General features: G+C 42.6%; 1 protein-coding gene across 6 annotated transcripts in view; it reads right to left on the bottom strand.

Moving 5' to 3' along the window:
• RALGAPA2 (Ral GTPase activating protein catalytic subunit alpha 2) overlaps positions 1 to 20,520 on the bottom strand; it is a 187,340-nt gene that overhangs the window by 40,375 nt on the left and 126,445 nt on the right. For all 6 annotated transcript variants that reach the window (XM_088675912.1, XM_035101980.3, XM_035101982.3 and 3 more), the window contains one exon: positions 11,438 to 11,565. In XM_088675912.1, coding sequence (XP_088532038.1) covers positions 11,438 to 11,565 — 128 coding nt within the window. The remainder of the gene's footprint in view (positions 1 to 11,437; positions 11,566 to 20,520) is intronic.

Here is a 20,520-nt window from a genome sequence, read left to right as displayed (position 1 = left end):
TAATTAAACAGTGCTTGTGGAACAGATGGAATGGCTATCTGGGTTCTAATTACTGTAAGTTGTACAGAGGTTTGCAGTCCTTAATGAGCTCAATAAAATGAATGATTACACATCAATCACAATTAGAGATACCTATAAGATGGGTTGAATAATCATTGGAATATGTCAAGCATGGTAAAACAAAGAACAACAGGCAATGCAAAACATAATTAAGAATAAATAGTCCATCCCAACCTCTGGGGGAAAAGTGACGTATTTGCACAACTTCTTACCACTCATGTAAAGTCAAGGGGTGGTATTCAAAAATTTTTTAAATCCGAGTACACTCATTAAAACAAACAAGCCTAATATAAGCATGCCCATTAATTTCAATGGGTCTAGTATGAGCAAAACTGATAATATAACTCTACATTAGCTCCTTCAAAAGGATAGGCAGCAACTCTTCCCTCCTCAATGCATTTACATAGGCAAAGCACTTCTGGAATTTTGGCATCCCAGGCAGTTGCCAAGTTTGTATATGTGGGGTGGACCTGCTTTCCTGGCAAGTGGATGACTATGCCTCTATGACTTCCTCCCCATGATTTGAATGTCTTGTTAGCTGCAGTGACACCAAGAGTTTGTGCTATTGCAGTAAAGGATGCCCATTGAAAAAGGTGGTTTGCTATAAGCACACATACCCAGCTGAAAACTTCATTTGCCAAAATTCACTCTTATTAAAGATAGTTTGTGGGAAAGTGGTTTCCAAAGTATTATAATGACAAAAATCCACTTCTACTACTCACAATGGAACAATGCTAGTCAACTATATGTAAATCTCTAATATAAGTGTGTGATTTACATTTTTTTAAAATTACACTTTCCTTTTGAGTAAATTTTTCACTTTTCACTTAATCAGATGTACAGTCAAATCTTTCACATTTGGCCAAGAAGTCCACTCTTTACATTTGCAAAGATTTGCGATTAAAGCAGAAGCTTTTTAGCCTGAGGGGTGGAAGTGCGCTTTTGTTAGAAAAATTAGCAATGCTATGAGTCATTGTGCATTAGCGGCAGAATAGTTTTGCATCTTGTATGAACCCAGACACCATATGCCATGCGAGGACTTATTACTTTATTTGGTGCCACTGCTGACAAGCAGACACGTGGATATCCCCAATGGAAAGACTGTCTCTTCTCTGTGGTGAGTACAGGAACCCAGTGATCTGAACACATCAGACATTGTAACTAGCAGCAGGAACAGCTGGTAAGCTAGGAAGAAGCAATGGCAATACAGAGCTAGAATGTTAATGAGAATGTGTGAGCTAAACCACAGCGCAAGCCTCAAAGGAGTGGGGTGGGGTGGGGGCATTAAAAAACACTTTATTTTATGCAGTTCATGCAGCCCAACATTTGGGATTTTCCTTCCTAAAAACATAAATACTGAATCTGAGTTAAGCATTAGCTCACACAACTAAGAAACTTATATTGTTCAAGAAGCTCAGAATTTGTTCCTGTCATCCTATTGAAAGCATATTAACCTTAACTTCTTTCATTTTCCAAATAAAATAAAATAAAATAATAAAATAAATAAAATGGTACATTCCTGACTCACTAAAGTCTTAGCCAAGGCTTAGATTGAAGCAGATGCATGTTTTGCTTGTTACAAGTTACAGTTGTAATCACGTAAGCTAGATCAAGTAAACATTTTAATGCAAAAAGAAAACAAAACTCACAACATGACAATGAAAGGACTAGTGCATGTGGAAGTCAATAATGTTTTAAATGAAATGCAATTTTTCACAATTGACTGCATTTTAACACAACAGGATTAGAATGATTAGTCATTTAGTAGTAGCATCAACAATGCCATATATGCTGAAAAGGGTTAAAAAGTCAAACATTTTACATGAATTTCATTCTATCCTAAACATGCATAATCTGGGCTTTGCTTTTTGACAAAATGTGAAGGCATTTTACCTGACAAGATATTTGTATGCTTTTTATTATGTTTACTATGCTTTCACCAAAATTCAATGTCTTGAAGCAATGAAAAACTTCTTTATTATAAAACCTGAGAAATCTACATTGCCTTTGTTCCCAAGAAGGCAAAATAAGATTGCTGCTATAAAGGATACAGTAGCAAGAATGCATACTATGCAAGCAACCTCGTTTAAACACAAGCTGATGCTAGTTTAGTATGGGAAAATTATACGCTCAACCCAAACAATATTTCTCAAACCGTGCACTCATTTTATCATTTGATACTTTAATTGAACAGTAAATTGAACAGTGGGTGGTCACTTTTGAACCAGAATGAAAATAAATGCGGACACTATGTAGTACAGTCATACCGGTACCTCGGTTTAAGTATGCCTCGGTTTGAGTATTTTCAGTTTAATTACTCTGCGAACGTGTCTGGAACGGATTAATCCACTTTCCATTACTTTCAATGGGAAAGTTCACTTCAGGTTAAGTACAGACCTTCGGAACCAATTGTGTTTGTAAACTGAGGTACCACTGTATAAGGAAATATGCAGTAAGTATATTGGCAAAGAACACAAAAATATTCTTGTTTTTAAAAGTTTGTTTCTTCACTTAAGCTTTGAGAATTCATATATAACTATTCTTATAATGCTCTTATATTAACAAGTACTGGTGCAGGTTTGGGTTACAGTACAGTGATGCCTCGCAAGACGAAATTAATTCGTTCCGCGAGTCGTTTTGTATTGAGAAAATTTCGTCTTGCAGTTTTCCAATTTAAACAAATCAAATAAAAATAAAAATGCAAAAAATAGTCTTGCGAAGCACAGCCATAGAAATATTCATCTTGCAAGTCAACAAAAAGATCGCAAAATGCTTTCATCTTGCGAGTTTTTCGTTGCGCGAGGCATTCGTCTTGCAAGGTACCACTGTATATGTGTTTCAGTTGAGCTGCAGTAGAGCACTTTCACAAATATTTCTCACACTGAAAAATATATTTCACCTTGGGGATTTTTCATTAATTCCCACATTATGAATTAGCTTATTTTGCTATTAATGATGTAATCACATAGCCAAATCAGCTGCATACTAAGTGTCCTGACTACATCCTGTTTAGCGTGTGATTATTGACAGAGCAGAATAGTAAATGAAACTATACCTTAAAAGAAGACAGCCTAAAAATGAAACAAAATGGCATTGAAACAGCAGCAGATGACAGGAAAGGGTGAACATTTACTCAGTTTAGAGATTGTTATTTTTTTTTGGGGGGGGGAATATGTTTTCATTTAAAAAGTCAGAAAACGAGAACAGCTAGCAAAACCCTAATTAATATGCTCTCAACAGGAGGGTATATCTCAAGCTGGAACATTCTCTATGGTAGTCTAAATGGAAGGCGAGACAGTACATGGCTAATAGCAGGGCCGTCTTAAGCCTAGCCAACACCGTGGTTCAGAGATCCCCCTGGCACCCCGCCCCTGGTTTCCCAGCCAGAAAGCCGGAGCCATGTGCTGCCCTGGGGACACGTGCGCGCGTGCGCTTCGTTTGAGCAACTGCACCTCTCGCACCTCAGAGGCGCTGCTCCCCCCTGATGCAGCCATGCCGTGCCTTTTGCTTCTCACCCGCCATGGCAGAGCCAGGCGTGGCGGGCCGCCCGACGGGGCGGCCAAAGCAGCTGTGCGGCGCTGCCATCCAGGGAGCCCTGGCTGCTGCGCCGACGGGAGGCTTGTGGCTGGCTTCCCTGCAACGGTGCCCACAGCCCAAGAAGAGGCGGGTGAGGGCGGCGCTGCCGGTGGCGCTTGCACAGGGCATCCTCCCTCCTCTGGCAGGGAGGAGGCTCCGGGCACGGCATGGCGGAGGCGCCCTCCAAAGCGCCCTCCAGAACTTGGTGCTGTGGCGCCTTGCGCCAGTAGCCTCTATGGCTAAGACGCCCCTGACTAATAGCTCAATGATAACCATAGTTTGGTGAGGAATGTAACTGCCAGGGCACCTAGAATGTTGAAGAGAAGGAATAAATTATTGAATAGAAAAGGGCTAATTACTATTTATTAATAATTAAGCTTCCTAGCAAAATGCCTGCAAATATTTTCTCCTTGTAAAATAAACATTTGTGGTTTTAGCTTAATATGTTAGATTAATGTACATATTTAAATAAAAGGAACAGACATTTTATTCTGCTAATTTGGTTTGATAGTTCAGACTTGTCTAGAAACTATGTGCCCTGGACCACTTGAAAACTGGCTAGCCTCCATGAAGATTTTCTTCTCTAATTCTTAGAGACTAACCTCAGTTTGATAACCCATCAGCATGAAACCTCACTTGCTTTGTTTGGATAAGTATGCTGATGGAACTTTACAGTTGTGTGACCCCAGTATAGGGCAAGTAGAATTGGAGTAGCCAGACTAAGAATTGGAGTTCACTGGAGACAGAACTGACCATGCATAACATCAGGGTATCCAAAAGCTCCGAGAACAAATTCAGAAACTTGCACTGATTTGCTGGATCAGATCAGCATGTTCTGCCTGCCTAGCTTCCATTCAGGCAAGCAAGAGGCATTATCAGAGTTCAGCGACACATTCCAGCTAGGCAAAAACTCTCAAAGAGGATGCAGAGCAGGGCTAGTAACAGGTGTTGCTGGGGAGAGGCTGTGGCTTGAGTAGCGTCCCAAAGGTCTGACAGAGAGGCTTGGAGGGCTGCATTTCACCTCTGGGGCTTGAAGTTGCCCATCTCTGCTTTAATCATTTGCCTCCCATTGTAGTCCCAATCTGGATCCACCCACCCTGGCATTTGCATTCTGGAAGGGAAAAAAGCTCCTGATACTTTTCCTAATGCAGATTGCAGGTATGAAGCCTCAATCCAGGTCTAGATTACACTGGAAGCAAAGGGTTAAAGCCCTCTAATTCCCATGACAGGTTCCCAGTCCAGATCAGGAGGCAATCTGCAGCAATTTATGAAATAAATATATTACACTTAATCATATATTGCTTTACTCTTGTTTTGCAGGATCATAGCTGGCTCAGCCCCTCCCTGCCCTGTTTCAGTTGCAGACCTTGAGGTCTCAAATTTCAGTGATGCCCTGTGCAATGCCAAAATTAGGTGTCCCCGCCTTTCATTCTACATCACAGTTGGGGTGCCTCCTGAGGCTCTGTGCCCAGTGCAACCAAACCAGTTGCGCTTCCCTAAATCTGCCTCTGCCTGTTTCAGGGCTTTGGGTGGGCTTCTTCTAGCAGGTTCCCCAAGGAAGCACTCCACCCACCTGCACATTCAAGACTGCAGGTGGAGGATACCTCTGCCCAATCAACACACTCCTTCCACCCCAAGTCCAGCACAAAGGGCGTCTGGATTGCGAAGGAGTTTCAAGAAAAGAGATTGATATGGCAGGAGAATTACTTGTATGAAACTGAAGTGACTCTCATGGATCACAAGGTACATGAACAAAACAGCACTTCTAAGAGTCTACTAATACAGTTGGACCTATTGGGTGGCTTTCATCAGTTCTCTTTAAACATGAGGGGGGTGCTAATTATTGTGGGAGGGGCAGCAGCATTAAAAGTGAATTTTAAAATTTACAGTAAAGATTATGAGAAGCAAACACACAAGAGTGAATGTTTTAAGTCTGACTTAGAAGTTCATCTGAAAGGTCTAAACTGGAACAGTACCTAAACAAAGTGCAGATAACTTACAGAGGATTTAATTGCCTACCTATTGCAGAGGTATACTAAGGCCTTCTATGTAATGTAATAATTCTTGGCAAATCTACAGGACATACACAGAAAAATCCAATGTTAATACCACCCTAAAAGCTTCACATGTCATTACAGGCTGGAACAGATTACAGCTATTGATTGCTGCCTGGAGAATGTTCTCACTGTGAGAACGGAAGGCAAGCAGCAGTGACAGACAGCTCAGCTATTGATCTACTCCAGCAGGGAAACTGCACTTCAAAATGAAGGTCAGTACTCCTTTATGCCACCAATTAGACCTACTATAATGTTCATCAGGACACTACAGAGATTGGTGAGATTGTTACAAACAATTCTGAGTCATATTTTATTTCCAACATGCATAGTTTCTGACAACAACTGACTGAAAATTATAGAAGGTAAATTATAATCACGCAATGATGGCAGAACTGATAATCTTGGAAGGGGGGAAATGCCATGTCCGATAAACTGAATGGGAAAAAGTGATATGTATATATATATTCAAGACAAAATTACATGAAAGTATAAGGGTGAAATCCAATGCTGCTGTTCTGGTTCTGGAACAGTTTTTGATCCAGTGGAAACATCTGGAAATGGAAGAGAAGGGGAGGCGATTTTCACCAGTTTTCCCTTTCCCCTATACCAGTTTCCCCCCTCTAATTCCATGCCACCTTTCATGTTGCTGTGGAGAGTCCCTCAACACTCCCCTCAACACTCTGCAACATTTTTTTAGGTGGTGTAGGGGGACTCAGTGAAATCTGTCTCCGCTTCTCTTGTTAGCAGAGCAAAAGCAGTTCCGCAAGTGGCACCATACCATTGAATGCTTTTTTCTCAAAAGAGATCCTGAGGCATCAATAACATAAAACATAAAATGTAGCTCAACAATGTATTGTATAATTCATGTTTCAGAATCTCTCAATCAATAAGAACCTAGGCATACAAAGGTGTCTCAGGCTCATCTATGTATTTCAAGTATGGAAGAATTGGAAATGCTCAAGGAAACCAACTGGCCCATGAAATGTTTTCTTTCATAATGAACACAATAATATTTCAGTGCCATTTTAAATACGATTACTGCTTCTCTGTTATTTATAATACTTTCACCTCTCACATATTCAAAAATCAAACTCAGGTGGTGAGTGTAAACATGATTGTAGTTAAAATAGACGTGTATTGCGTTGTTATACGCGAACTCCGTTAGGGGCAACCGATCCACCCAATCCGTCTGCCTCTGGTTGACATAGCACCTTAGGTATTGCTGGAGGATCGCGTTGGCCCTTTCTGCTTGAGCATTGGTTTGAGGGTGTCTGGCGGTGGAGAGGCTGACTTCCACGTGTAAGAGGCTCATGAGCTTGCGCCAGAACCGAGAGGCAAATTGTCTGCCCCTGTCGGAAATTACTCTTGAGGTCAATCCATGCAGCCTGATCATGTGGTCCACAAAGAGCTTCACCATCTCCTCAGCCGACACCACCCGTGTGCACGCTACAAAGTGGCACATTTTGGTCAAAAGGTTGACTACGACTAACACGGCGGTCTTGCCATGGGATGGGGGCACATCCGTGATGAAAGCTACTGACACTACCTCCCAGGGTCTACTGGGCGTGGGCAAGGGTTCCAACAGTCCTGCCGGTGCCACCCTTTCCCCTTTTGCCCTTTGGCAGGTGTCGCAGGTCCTGACGTATTCTCTCACGCACCCTAGGCCACCAGAAATGTCTCATAACCAGTTGTGTAGTCTTGTCCCTCCCAAAATGTCCCGCTGTTGGGTTGTCATGCAGCTGCCTCAGGACCTTATGCCTTAGAGACTTTGTTGGCAGGTACAGGGCACCATGCCGAAAGAGCAACTCCTTTCTCCTCAAACTCATGCTCCGCCCCTTTTCCCTCCCTCAGGTCCCGTAAAGTGTTCTGGGCAAAAGCATCTTCTGCTGTGAGTCTAATGAGTTCTGCTTCTCCCACCATGGCACCCCCACAGGTCCATGCAGATTGGGGGGAAATGTTCAGAGGCCCTGGTGGTTCCTCCTTCGCCACATGTACTCAGGCTTCCTGGACAGGGCATCCGCCCTGACGTTCTGCTTGCCGGGGATGTAGTGGATGGAGAAGTTGAAGTGGGAGAAGAACTCTGCCCATCGGATCTGTCTCTGGTTAAGCACTCTGGCCGTTCTCCAAAACTCCAGATTCTTGTGGTCTGTGCACACTTGAACAGGGTGTTGGGCGCCCACCAGGAAGTGCCTCCAGTGTTTAAACGCAGCGTGGATCGCGAGCAGCTCCCTGTCAAAGACTGTGTAGTTGCGTTCCGCCTGGTTCAGCTTCCTGGAGAAGAAGGCACACAGTTTCCACTCCCTGTTGGCGTCCAGCTGCAGCAAGATGGCACCGATCACTTGGTCCGAAGCGTCCATTTCTATACGTAATGGTGCATCCTGGACCATGTGAAACAGGTGCTGGTCGGATGCAAAGACCTCCTTCAGTCGTTCAAACGCGTGCTGCGCCTCCTGCGTCCACCTGAACTTCTGCTTGCCCCTTAAGCAGCTTGTTATGGGCGCCGTTACATGAGAAGTTCTTAATGAACTTCCTATAGAAGTTTGTAAAGCCCAAAAGGCGCTGGGTGTCCTTGAGTGTTTGTGGGCTCTGCCATTCCAGGATGGCTCTCACCTTCTCCTTGTCCATTGCTAGTCCTTTGTCGGAGAGCGTATAGCTGAGGAACTCCACTTCCTTGGCATGCATGACCAGGTACTCAAAGGCTCCCAGTGGGGTATATATGGTGGTTTTCCACTCATCCCCTTCCCTTATCTGGATCAGGTTGTACACCCCTCTCAAGTCCAGCTTAGTGAAAATCTTGCCTCGGCGCACCACTGTCAGCAGATCATCCACCCGGGGCATCAGGAAGGCCACAGGTTCCGTCAGGCTGTTCAGGAGGCGGAAGTCTATGACCAGCCTCCTTTGGGTGATGTCCTTTTTATCCACAAAGAACACAGGACTGCCCCCTGCTGCCTTGCTCTCCCGTATGAACCCACGCTTGAGGTTCTTGTCAATGAACTCCCGCAACTCTTCCATCTCCTGGTCAGACATGGAATACAGCTTTCTGGGTGGCAGTCGGGCTCCAGGGACCAGATTGATCTGGCAGTCAAAGGGCCTGTGTGGGGGCAGGTGGTCAGATTCCTTTTCGCTGAACATGCCCTGCAAGTCCCAGTAGGGCTTAGGGATTTTGGCCCCCCCTTTGACTGCCATCATCACCACCTTGGCCAGAGGTTCCTGGTCGCCCTGCCTCTCCATGTAGTGCTCTATGCAATACTTTGACCCAAAAGTGAGGGACCACTGGTGCCACCCTATGGTCGGGTCATGGAACGCCAGCCAGCTCATGCCAAAGACGATGGGCAGGTCCGACAGGGTGGTCACGTGAAAAGCCAGTGTCTCAGTGTGCCTCCCAATCGTCGTGCGCATGGGGGGTGTCTGCTGAGAGACTGCTTCCCCCAACAACTCTCTCTCATCAATGGTGGTGACGTGGAGAGGGAAATCCAGTGGCAGGAGTTGTATCTGACACTTAGCTGCAAAATTGGCTGAAGCCCCTGAATCCAAAAGGGCTAGGACGTCCAGGAGATAGCCACTGGGCAGTTTCACAGTCACTTCCACCACCACGCCTGCGCTGGGGGTGGGTGGGTGCTGTGGCACAGGCGGGGGGGGGGGCTGATTCACAGCTCAGGCGCCTGGCTGCTGCCCCTTGTTACTGGCAGCCAGGCATTGTTGTTTCCCTGTGACTGAGGTTGTTCCGAGCTCTCTTGAACTGCCAGCCCCGCCTTCCCTTGCCAGTCTCTGCGTAGTGGACAGTGAACATGGTTGGGGGTGTGGCAGAGAAAGCAGTTCCCGCCTTTCCCCTCCTCCTTCCTGGGTGCTGCTGTGTTTGAAAATTCCCTTGCACACACCCCACCAAGTTCCATGGGTTCTGGGGGAGGGAGCTTGGGTTGGGCTTCCGCTTGCTTCTCTTGAGAGCATGGGAACCAAGGAGATGCATTCTTCCCTCCCGCTCTCTCCTTCCAGCGCGCTTCCTGTCTCAGCTTTGCTGAGCTCATCCATGCTTTGAGGACGTGGTCCTCTGGACAGTTCGTCCTTCACTTCTGCATGTAAACCCACATAAAACATGGTCTGGACTGGCTCAGAAGTCAAGTCCCATCCCAGCCTGTGAATCAACATGGCAAAATTTGCCCAGTAATCCCTGACTGACTTGGAACCTTTCTTGAACGCAAATAATTCCTCTTTGGTGCAGTCTGCTTGTGCCTCACTGGAAAACATCCATCCCTTGGATGAACAAGTCTAGATCTGCTAGCGCTGGATTGTTTCCCACTATGAGGGGGCAGACCCAATCCCATGCGGAGCCCTCCAAATGCTCTATGATGTACGCTATGCGTTGCTGGTCATCAGCGAATTCCCCCTTCTGTAACTCTAGGGCTAAATTAACCCCCGTTTTAAATCCTAAGTAATGCTGGGGGTCCCCATTGAACTTGCTGACTAGAGCCGGTACCTTTTTGCCGAATGCGAACGCACTTTGAGGTCTGTCCCCCAACCTCCATTCCTCCAGCTGTTCCTGGAGCTTTTCCGCGTGTTGCATAAGGTCCCGTTCTCTTTTCTTGCAGTCCTCCGATTCCTCCTCCAGCCTCTCCGCTGCGTGCCGTGCATTGTGTGCCTCTCTCTGCACGAGTTGGGCTGCCACGTCTGCCGCCTTCAACAACGCTTGTGTCTCCTTATCCATCTCCAAAGTAGCTGCAAAGATTGCTGGATTGCTGTCAGAGGGTCGTCGTGGCTACTCTAGAGTAACTCCGCTTGAGTCCAGTTTGTCTTTAAAGACTTTTATTGTGCATAGTATTTACAGTACAGAGATAGCTTAAAACATGACCTCTAAGTCCGATCCAGAATCCGGCAATGGCGTACGTCTGTTCCTACGCCAGCAAAGTAGTCGGGGCACCCCAAAACGCCTCCCCCTTGACCTGCGTCGCAGTGCTCTCCTTAACTCTTGCGCCGGAAGGAGTGATGCCCTCTCAGCCTCCTCCTGGTCAAAGCGGTGCAATGGCTCTCCAGAATCCTGGAGCCTTTGCCTACATCTCTCCTCCCCTGAGCCTTCCCATCGTTCCGCATGCTGGCTGCTCTCTCCCTCCGAGTCTCTCCCTTCCTCCCTGGCTGCTTCAGGCCCACTGCTGCTCTCTGTGCTTGGCGAGGTGGACGTTAGGATGATGGGGGCTGGCTCCCTGTAGGTTGGCTCAGTTACAATTCTACGAACCGCAGTGATTGAAATTATTATGGTCACTTTTAGCAAAATAGTAACAATCATAGTCTCTACCATAAAATGAAATCTGTATTGATGTTCCGAGAATTCTGAAAGTTCTCTCTCTCTCTCTCTCTCTCTCTCTCTCTCTCTCTCTCATACAAATGCCAATATCCATGCTTCATTCCCAATTTAGAAGGAAAGATCATGAAGCTGCCCATCTGATAGAGCATCTGGACAGGGTTGGGGTGGTAGTGAGGTTGGCGGTGCACTGCATTGCATGATGTCAAAGGCTCACCTTTTCCAGCCTCCTGTATTCACAGTAGTCAACCAGATGCTATGGGGAAGCGACAGCACTCTCCCCAAGTGATATTCAGAGTGCTATGCAGATTCCCTGCAAGTAGCTATTGATGATAAAGATTTAATGATTTCAGCAGAGTCTTTCACAAAACCAAACATTCTTGTAGAAAAATTACCTCAAAGAGAACAGATGTAATTCCCGGTCCTGAATTAGAAACAAATAAAAGGATACAAGCTCTGATACAGAGTTTTAAGGGACTTCACAGCTCTGCTGGCATTGATGCACGAGGCCCGGATAAGATTTGGCAGCAGTTTTGCAGTCACAATTGCCCCATCAAACAAAGGACCAAAAAATGGTACCTGTCAAAATAAAATGCATTGTATCATTAAATCAGTATCTATTACTGAATGAAAGGCTAAGGGAAGTCAGAGTAGAATTACTGAAATTAATGAATTTAAGTTAGTCATTTCCATTAATTTCAATGGATCTACTCTGAGTAAGACTAACACTGGAGACGAGGTTACATAGTAGTTTTTATCAGCAAATGTGTAAAGTGTTCAATTAAAATGTTTATGTATTATCTTTTGGGTACAAGTGTATTGAATACGGATAAATGTATGTATACACATGTAGACACCCACACCCGAAGTTTAAAACACTTTAAAAAGATGTCCAAGAGCTCACTCCCAATAACCACTCAGTTTAAGCTGCCTATTTGTGGTATCTCCAAAACAACTAGTTGGGCGATACTTAAGACAGGGCAAGCACAAGTTCTAACAAGTGTTGAACCAAAGACTGCAACTGGCCACACATACACTTTGATATAAAATGAAATGTCATGTGCAACAAATGCTCTTGAAAAGTGCATTGGTGTAAAGTATAAATAATGGAAGAATGCTTTCAGACTCATTTCATATGTAAGGCTTTTTTCATATTTTTGTTTGATATGTATTTTGTTGTAATGTTCATGAAATGAAGTCCTAACAAGAATTCTTTCAAAGAGTTAGTTCTATCATGTAATAGCAAGCTATCACTTGACTTTGGAACACATTTTTAAAAGAAAAGCCTGACTAGCTTTTCAGATGCCCTTATAATTGAAAAACTTTCTAAAGAAATGCTTGCAGTAACTGATATTATAGTTTGAAGACTTGTTTATTCTGTTATGTTTTATTCCAAGAAGACCCATTTATCCTAAATAGAACCCAATAAGGCAGACATGTACAGTGGTACCTCCAGTTACGAACTGAATCCTTTCCGGACGTCCATTTGTAACCTGAAACCTTTCTTAACATGAGGCGCGCTTTCACTAATGGCGCCTCCCGCTGCTGCCAGCGTGTGATTTAGACTTGGTTTTGATTATTCAACAAGTGTACAAAATATTAAGAAAATTGGATGATATGAGGTAAAAAAGTTGGATCACTTGATATAGAATGACTCAACAGCAAACATTTTAGAATATATAAGGTGGCTATATTAATTATCTATTTTCTTGTTCAGTAAATTAAGTCTGTGTTTAAATACAACTCAGTAAGAGCCAATGTCCTGCTTTGACAGATAATGAACACATACAATAAGGTTGCACAGGTGCTACTTTTACTGAAGGATAGTACCCATGAACTTACAGAATGTTCCATAGAAGATCTTACATTCTTGTATGGTCCGTTTCAGTGTGGAACTACTGCTGAAGCACAAAAATCAAACTACAATTTTTACTGTAAGCACCAAGCTTACAAACGGCAAACAGAGTAAAGATGGTGCATGCATAAAATATATTATGTTTTCAGACCAACTCTCAGTTATTAACACACATACTAGGGCACCTGATACAGACTAATATATTACAGTCAAGTAATTTACTCTAAAGTCTAAACCAGGGTAACAAAAACAGAATCCTGTCACATCAAGTGAAAACTGCACCACTTGTCTTTTTAATTTCCTTTTTAATAACAGCTACTGTTATTCACCACAATTAAGAGGTATAGCTAGTGTGGAAGCATTTTTCAAAAAGGCCTCCCCTAGAATCATAGAATAGAATGATAGAGTTGGAAGAGACCACAAGGGCCATCCAGTCCAACCCCCTGCCAAGCAGGAAACACCATCAAAGCATTCCTGACAAAATTTTAAAAGATGATGCTGTCAAGGTGCTACACTCAATATGCCAGTAAGTTTGGAAAACTCAGCAGTGGCCAGAGGATTGGAGAAGATTAGTCTACATCCCAATTCCAAAGAAGGGCAGTGCCAAAGAATGCTCCAACTACCGCACAATTGCGCTCATTTCACACGCTAGCAAGGTTATGCTTAAAATTCTACAAGGCAGGCTGAAGCAGTATGTGGACTGAGAACTCCCAGAAGTGCAAGCTGGATTTTGAAGGGGCAGAGGAACCAGAGACCAAATTGCAAACATGTCCTGGATTATGGAGAAAGCTAGAGAGTTCCAGAAAAACATCTGCTTCTGCTTCATTGACTATGCAAAAGCATTTGACCACAGCAAACTATGGCAAGTTTTTAAAGAAATGGGAGTGCCTGATCACCTCATCTGTCTCCTGAGAAATCTCTTATGTGGGACAAGAAGCTACAGTTAGAACTGGATATGGAATAACTGATTGGTTCAAAATCGGGAAAGGAGTACAACAAGGCTGTATATTGTCTCCCTGCTTATTTAACTTATATGCAGAATTCATCATGCGAAAGGCTGGACTGGATGAATCCCAAGCCAGAATTATCAACAACCTCAGATATGCTGATGACACAACCTTGATGGCAGAAAGTGAGGAGGAATAAAATAACCTTTTAATGAGGGTGAAAGAGGAGAGTGCAAAATATGGTCTGAAGCTCAACATCAAAGAACTAAGATCATGGCCACTGATCCCATCACCTCCTGGCAAATAGAAGGGGAACAAATGGAGGCAGTGAGAGATTTTACTTTCTTGGGTTCCATGATCACTGCAGATGGTGACAGCACTCATGAAATTAAAAGATGCCTGCTTCTTGGGAGAAAAGCAATGACAAACCTAAACAGCACCTTAAAAAGCAGAGACATCACCTTGCTGACAAAGGTCCGTATAGTTAAAGCTATGGTTTTCCCAGTAGTGATGTATGGAAGTGAGAGCTGGACCATAAAGAAGGCTGATCGCCGAAGAATGGATGCTTTTGAATTATGGTGCTGGAGGAGACTCTTGAGAGTCCCATGGACTGCAAGAAGATCAAACCTATCCATTCTGAAGGAAATCAGCCCTGAGTGCTCACTGGAAGGACAGATCGTGAAGCTGAGGCTCCAATACTTTGGCCACCTCATGAGAATAGAAGACTCCGTGGAAAAGACCCTGATGCTGGGAAAGATGGAGAGCACAAGGAGAAGGGGATGACAGAGAACGAGATGGTTGGACAGTGTTCTCGAAGCTACCAACATGAGTTTGACCAAGCTGCAGGAGGCAGTGGAAGACAGGAGTGTCTGGCGTGCTCTTGTCCATGGGGTCACAAAGAGTCGGACATGACTAAACGACTAAACAACAATTAAAAATAATAATCACACTACATCCTTAGTCAATACAATAGTCATTCTTAGAAACCCTCTCCAGGACCCTCAGAAAAAAGACAGATTCAAAATCTCTAGGATCTGATGAGCTGCACCTAAAGGTACTAAAGGAGCTTGTGGGTGTATCTCAGAGCCTCTGTCTATAATTTTTAAGAATTCTTGGAGGACAAGTGAAATCCTGGTAAACTGGAGAGTAGTCAAATGTTTTCACATAATCAAAAAGGGGGGGGGAGAAGACTGAGGTAACTACTGAACGGTCAGCTTGATGTTGATACCTGGAAAGGTTCTAGAACAAATAATTAAGCAGTCAGTCTGTGAGGATTTAGAAAAGGATACTGTGATTTCTCAAAAACAAGTCATGACAGACAAATCTCACTTCTTTTTCTTTCTTTTTTTTGATATAGTTACAAACTTGGTGGATCAGGAATGCTGTGGACGTATATATCTTGATTTCAGTAAGTCTTCTGATGAAGTCCCTCATGATATTCTTGGAGGGAAGCTGGTAAAACTGGGCTGGATGAGATACCTGTAACTGTTAGGTGGTTTTTCTAGCTGGTTGTCTGACCGAACCCAAAGACTGCTCACAAATGGTTCTCATCATCCTGGAAAAAGGCGAAAAGTGGGGTGCCACAGGGTTCTGTCCTGGGCCCGTTGTTGTTCAACATCATTATAAATGACTTGGATGAAGGAATTTAGGTGATCCTCATCAAATTTGCAGATGGCACCAAACTGGGAGGGGTTGCTAATGCTGCAGAAGACCTTAAAACAGATTGGAGAACTGGGCCAAAACTAACAGCATGAATTTCAGTAGGGACAAATGTAAGGTTTTACACTTAGGCAAGAAGACTAAGCTGCACAGATATAAGATGAGGGACACCTGGCTTACCAGTACAAAATAAAAAAACCCCTTCCAGTAGCACCTTAGAAACTAAGTTTGTCATTGGTATGAGCTTTCGTGTGCATGCACACTTCTTCAGATACCTTTCGTGCATGCACATGAAAGCTCATGCCAATGACAAACTTAGTTGGTCTCTAAGGTGCTACTGGAAGGATTTTTTTTATTTTGTTTCGACTACGTCAGACCAACACAGTTACCTACCTGTGGCTTGCCAGTAGTACATGTGAAACGGATCATAGGGTCTTAGTAGACCGCAAGTCTAAGATAAGCCAACGTTTTGGTGCAGCAGCAAAAGAAGCTAATGCCATTCTAGGCTGCATCAACAGAAGTATAGTGTCCTGATCAAGGGAAGTCATAGTACCACACTTTTGTGCTTGGAGTACTGTGACCAGTTCTGGGTGTCACAATATAAGAAGGATATTGACAAGCTGCAACATGTGCAGAGGAGGGTGACAAGATAATTAAGGGTCTGGAAACCTAGCCTAATGAGAAACAGTTGAGGGAGTTTGATATGTTTAGGCTGGATAAGAACAGAGAGGAGATATGAGGATAAGAACAGAGAGGAGATATGAGCTGTAACATAGAAGATGGAGCAAGCTTGTTTTCGCCTGCTCTGGCGGGTAGGACCCAAATCAAATTATAAGGAAAGAGATTCTGATTAAACATAAGGAAGAACTTTCTGGTGATAAGAGGTGTTCAAACGTGGTGGACTCTCATTCCTTGGAGGTTTTTTTAGCAGAGGGGTTGGCCATCAGTCTTTAAGTGGGTTGGACTAGATGACTCTTGAGGTTCCTTCCAACTCTACAATTCTATGAAATCTAGGCTATCCAACAAGCCTAGAGCAATATGACTTGCATTTTTATTCTATGACCTGCTATAGTGCAGCAGCTGCACATAGCATTGAACTGGAAATTTATGAATATAAGGGTGTTTTAGGATGTATAATAATTTCTAAATTGGTAAGTTTAGCCTATTTAGTGTGTCCACCTAGAAATGCACAATGAGAAGAACCACTTAAATATTATTTTAAAACTGATTGCCATGTTTTTAGGTCATCTTGACATACATGGTACATGAAAATATATTTAGAAAGTTTTGGGGATGGAGCAGGATATAAATCTAAATAAATCTAAATAAAATGCACAGGAGTGTTCCTGAATGCCAGTGTCATAGGAAACTCATCTGGTCTCAGAAGGAGGACTGCTTCCAATAGAGATTGTCTGTCTCATGTCTGTTTCAGATCTTAAAATCACTTAGTAGTTTTGTGTACATTTTATGTGATTACATGATGAAACTAAGATTCCCCACATAGCAACTTCTACTCTATTTTAATTATTGAGAATTTTTTAAAAATACTATTATATCCCATTATAAAACATAATGAAGATTAAACAAACCATGAAAGTACAAAGACATATATTCCATAGCAAACAATATAGTTTAAAAAGCTGGTGAATGAGTAAATTATTGTACCAAATGGCTGAGAATTAATCTCTGATGAAGAACTGCAATCTAACGAGGCATCTGTGTCCCAGGGAACTCTCAGTGTGTCCCTGGCGGTATGCACAGCGTGTAGAGTCTGCAAGGCATTCTTTGTCCGCTTTTGCGGGCAGCTTTTCGTCTCATTGTTTAGAATATCTTAATGCATCTGTGATGCGTGGAATGCATTCATACTAACAGACTTACTATTGTTTTCTCTCAGAAGCTTTGTTGAGCAAAAGACTGCATCGCAGTTCCCAATAATTATATTGGTTAATTAATCAAGACAAAAAAGTTTGCAAATCATTGCCTGGTTGCCAAGCAGGAGGATAAAAAATGAACACAATACATGCTGTAGCAATGTAACAGAAGTAACAGCTATTGGATGAGAGATTCTTATATAATGAAGCTATTAATACTAAAATGGATAATGTTAACATTGCTCCAGGTGTCTTTCCTTAGATGCAAACAAAAAGGCTAACATTATGTATATAAAAGGCCAAATGTTACCATGGATCCTGAAACCTTACAGAGAAGTGACAGCTTTTTTATCTGATTAGGGAACACAATTTAAATACCAGGGACTGCAGCCAAACAGTCATTTCTCTCTACAAGCCTCTTTCATTCACACTGGGGTCAGTAGCTGGTGAACAGAAGGTCAGACATATTTGCCCTGGAAATACCTGGATTAGTTTTATTGCATTGTAATAGTTATATTTTAAAAGGCAAACTAACACCAATTTTCCACTTTGGTATTTTTCCTTCTGCAGCATGGCTTCTTTGAACACACAACACATTAGCCTAGTATACTTTGAGTCCAGTATACTTTGTACAGAAAAAGGGTATAAATTGAATAATTTAGTAAAATGATACTGTTAGGTAAAACAATTAGTAAAAAAAAAAAAGTTTAAAGTGCAATCCTATGCATGTCTACCGAAAAGTGTTCCCTCTTAATTTACTGGGACTCAATATTAGGTAGGCATGTGTAGGATTGTAATCCTAAATTGGTTTGGTTTAAGATTTTGGTGTCTAAAAGGGTGATCAATTGACCATTCCTACATTATTTCAGTTGTCTTTGCTTTACCACTCTAATAAAGCTTGTTATTTTTGTTTTGATGTCAAGTGACAACACTTTCATTTTTCTATATCCATCTGCTTAAATGAGTTTTAATAATACAATTTTATTTATTATATTGTTTTATTGTTTACAGTTGCTATATTTTAGTACTTTCATCCTATGAAAGTCTTTTTGAGAACCTGATGGATGAAAAACATTTTCTAAATCAATCACATTTTCCAATAACAGTAACTGATGAATTAATCTGTGATATAAGTGTTATTTTATCCTTATGGGAAAAGAGACTTCACTACTGGGTGGCAGGACAGGCACTGATAAATTCAAGAAAATCACATGTCGCTAAGATGCAATGAGAGGTGCATCTACACTTCTTTCTGCTGCTGGCTTGGCTCCTATTATTCTGAGTGCATTTGCCTTTTAGTTATCTGTACATCATCTGCTTCAGTATCTGTATCAATTTTTCTTTTTCTACGGTGCTCCAATGCCTCAGGGGAACAGCAAGACCTGTCCCAGGAAGCCTGACTAGGATTTGCCTGTTTGCCACAATCTTAAAGCATATTAGGCAGCTGCACATTTTCCCCTTATTGTAACAGCTGAATAGGTTAAAATCAGGCTCATCTGGATGTTTTGCTGTATGTTTTGTGCTGTGGAAAATGATAGAAAACCGGAAAACAGGGTGAGCAACTGTACAATGAGAGCTTCCTATTAAAAAATGGCTGTTTTTCTTGGTTCTAGATTCAGGTAGGTAGCCGTGTTGGTCTGACACGGTAGAAATTAAAAATAATAATTGTCCAGTAGCCACTTAGAGACCAACTAAGTTTGTTCTTGGTATGAGCTTTCGTGTGCATGCACACTTCTTCAGATACTGTACACTGAAACACAAGTCACCAGACCTTTATATATAGTGAGAAGGTGGGGAGGGGACTGAATAGAGACATTGGATTCTTATCTCATTATGCATGATGGCCATCTTTTCCCTTGCTTTTTCCTGTAAGACCAATTGCAGACGTTAACAGTCGTCAACAGGTTTACCACACCTATCAGCCAATCACCCATTCCCACCACCCTTCTGAGTAATACCCCTCCTCACCCTCTCACTATATATAAGGGTCTGGTGACTTCTGTTTCAGTCTATTTGAAGAAGTGTGCATCACACGAAACCTCAAATGAAGAAACTTAGTTGGTCTCTAAGGTGCTACTGAACAATTATTTTTTAAAATATGTTTTTATTGGGTTTGAGATTGTAGCTATTAAAACTTCATTTGGTATACAGTGGTGCCTCGCTAGACGAATTTAATTCGTTCCACGGGTCTTTTCTTATAACGAAAAAATGCGTCTAGCGAATCCCATAGGAATGTATTGAATTTTTTTTTTATTTTTTTTTGCCCATAGGAACGCATTAATTGAAGTTCAATGCATTCCTATGGGAAACCGTGATTCGCTAGATGAAAACGAATTCGTCTAGCGAGGCAACCTCCGCTAGAAAAAACCTTTCGTTAAGCGAAAATTTCGTTAAGCAGGGCATTCGTTAAGTGAGGCACCACTGTATATGCAATGGTTTCTAATGGAATAAAATATGCATAACTGGATGCATGTCTAAAGCCCATTAATATTCTAATCAAAGCTTTGGAAACAGACCAGAAGTAGTGATTTTTCAGGAGTGGCACTTGGACATCTTTGCATCTTTGAGCCCACTTTCTCCTTTGTGGGTAAAACAGCTTCAGATGAACACACTACTAGAGCAGCATCCATAAGAGGTGTGGCCACTGGAAATGTGTAGCGCTTGTTGACTATGTGATTGGTTGCCTAGCTCGAGCCAACCATTTTATGGATAAAATCCTATCAAAGGATTCTGGGACTGGAACTGTGGAAGATTAGTTTGGCCCCTGTGGAAAAACCACTGTGAGACCCTTCAATAAGGAGTATCCTGCTTCTGTCCTTGGCATCTGCGTCTGTAGTCAGCCAGGCAGCCCAGAAGTCTATAAAACAATTCTACCTTAACAGCCTGTGTCGCACAGGTTGTTTTCCTCCATCATTAGAGAGTTCTCCTTCCTCTCTGTGGAAAACCTCAAATTCATGAATAGGAATTCAGGAATTCTCCACATTTCTGTATTCATTTATGACTATTTATAGGGGTTGGGGGCAACTCTACCAGCAGAGGAGTCCAAGTTGTGCTTTCTACTGTGGGAGAAGCAATCCTGAATGTTTTCAAATACCCTCCTTACTTTATACAGAAGATATTTTTGTTTCCTCCTCGCATTTTCGAGTACAAATTCATGTCTTGCTCAAATTGAACTTTTTATGTCATTTTGTGAAAAGCTACT

The sequence above is a fragment of the Zootoca vivipara genome, chromosome 8, assembly GCF_965207765.1.
Source record: "Zootoca vivipara chromosome 8, rZooViv2.hap1.1, whole genome shotgun sequence".
Classification (NCBI taxonomy): Eukaryota; Metazoa; Chordata; class Lepidosauria; order Squamata; family Lacertidae; genus Zootoca; species Zootoca vivipara.
Note: the sequence above shows the minus strand (reverse complement) of the source record. Positions and strands in the feature narration are given on the sequence as shown.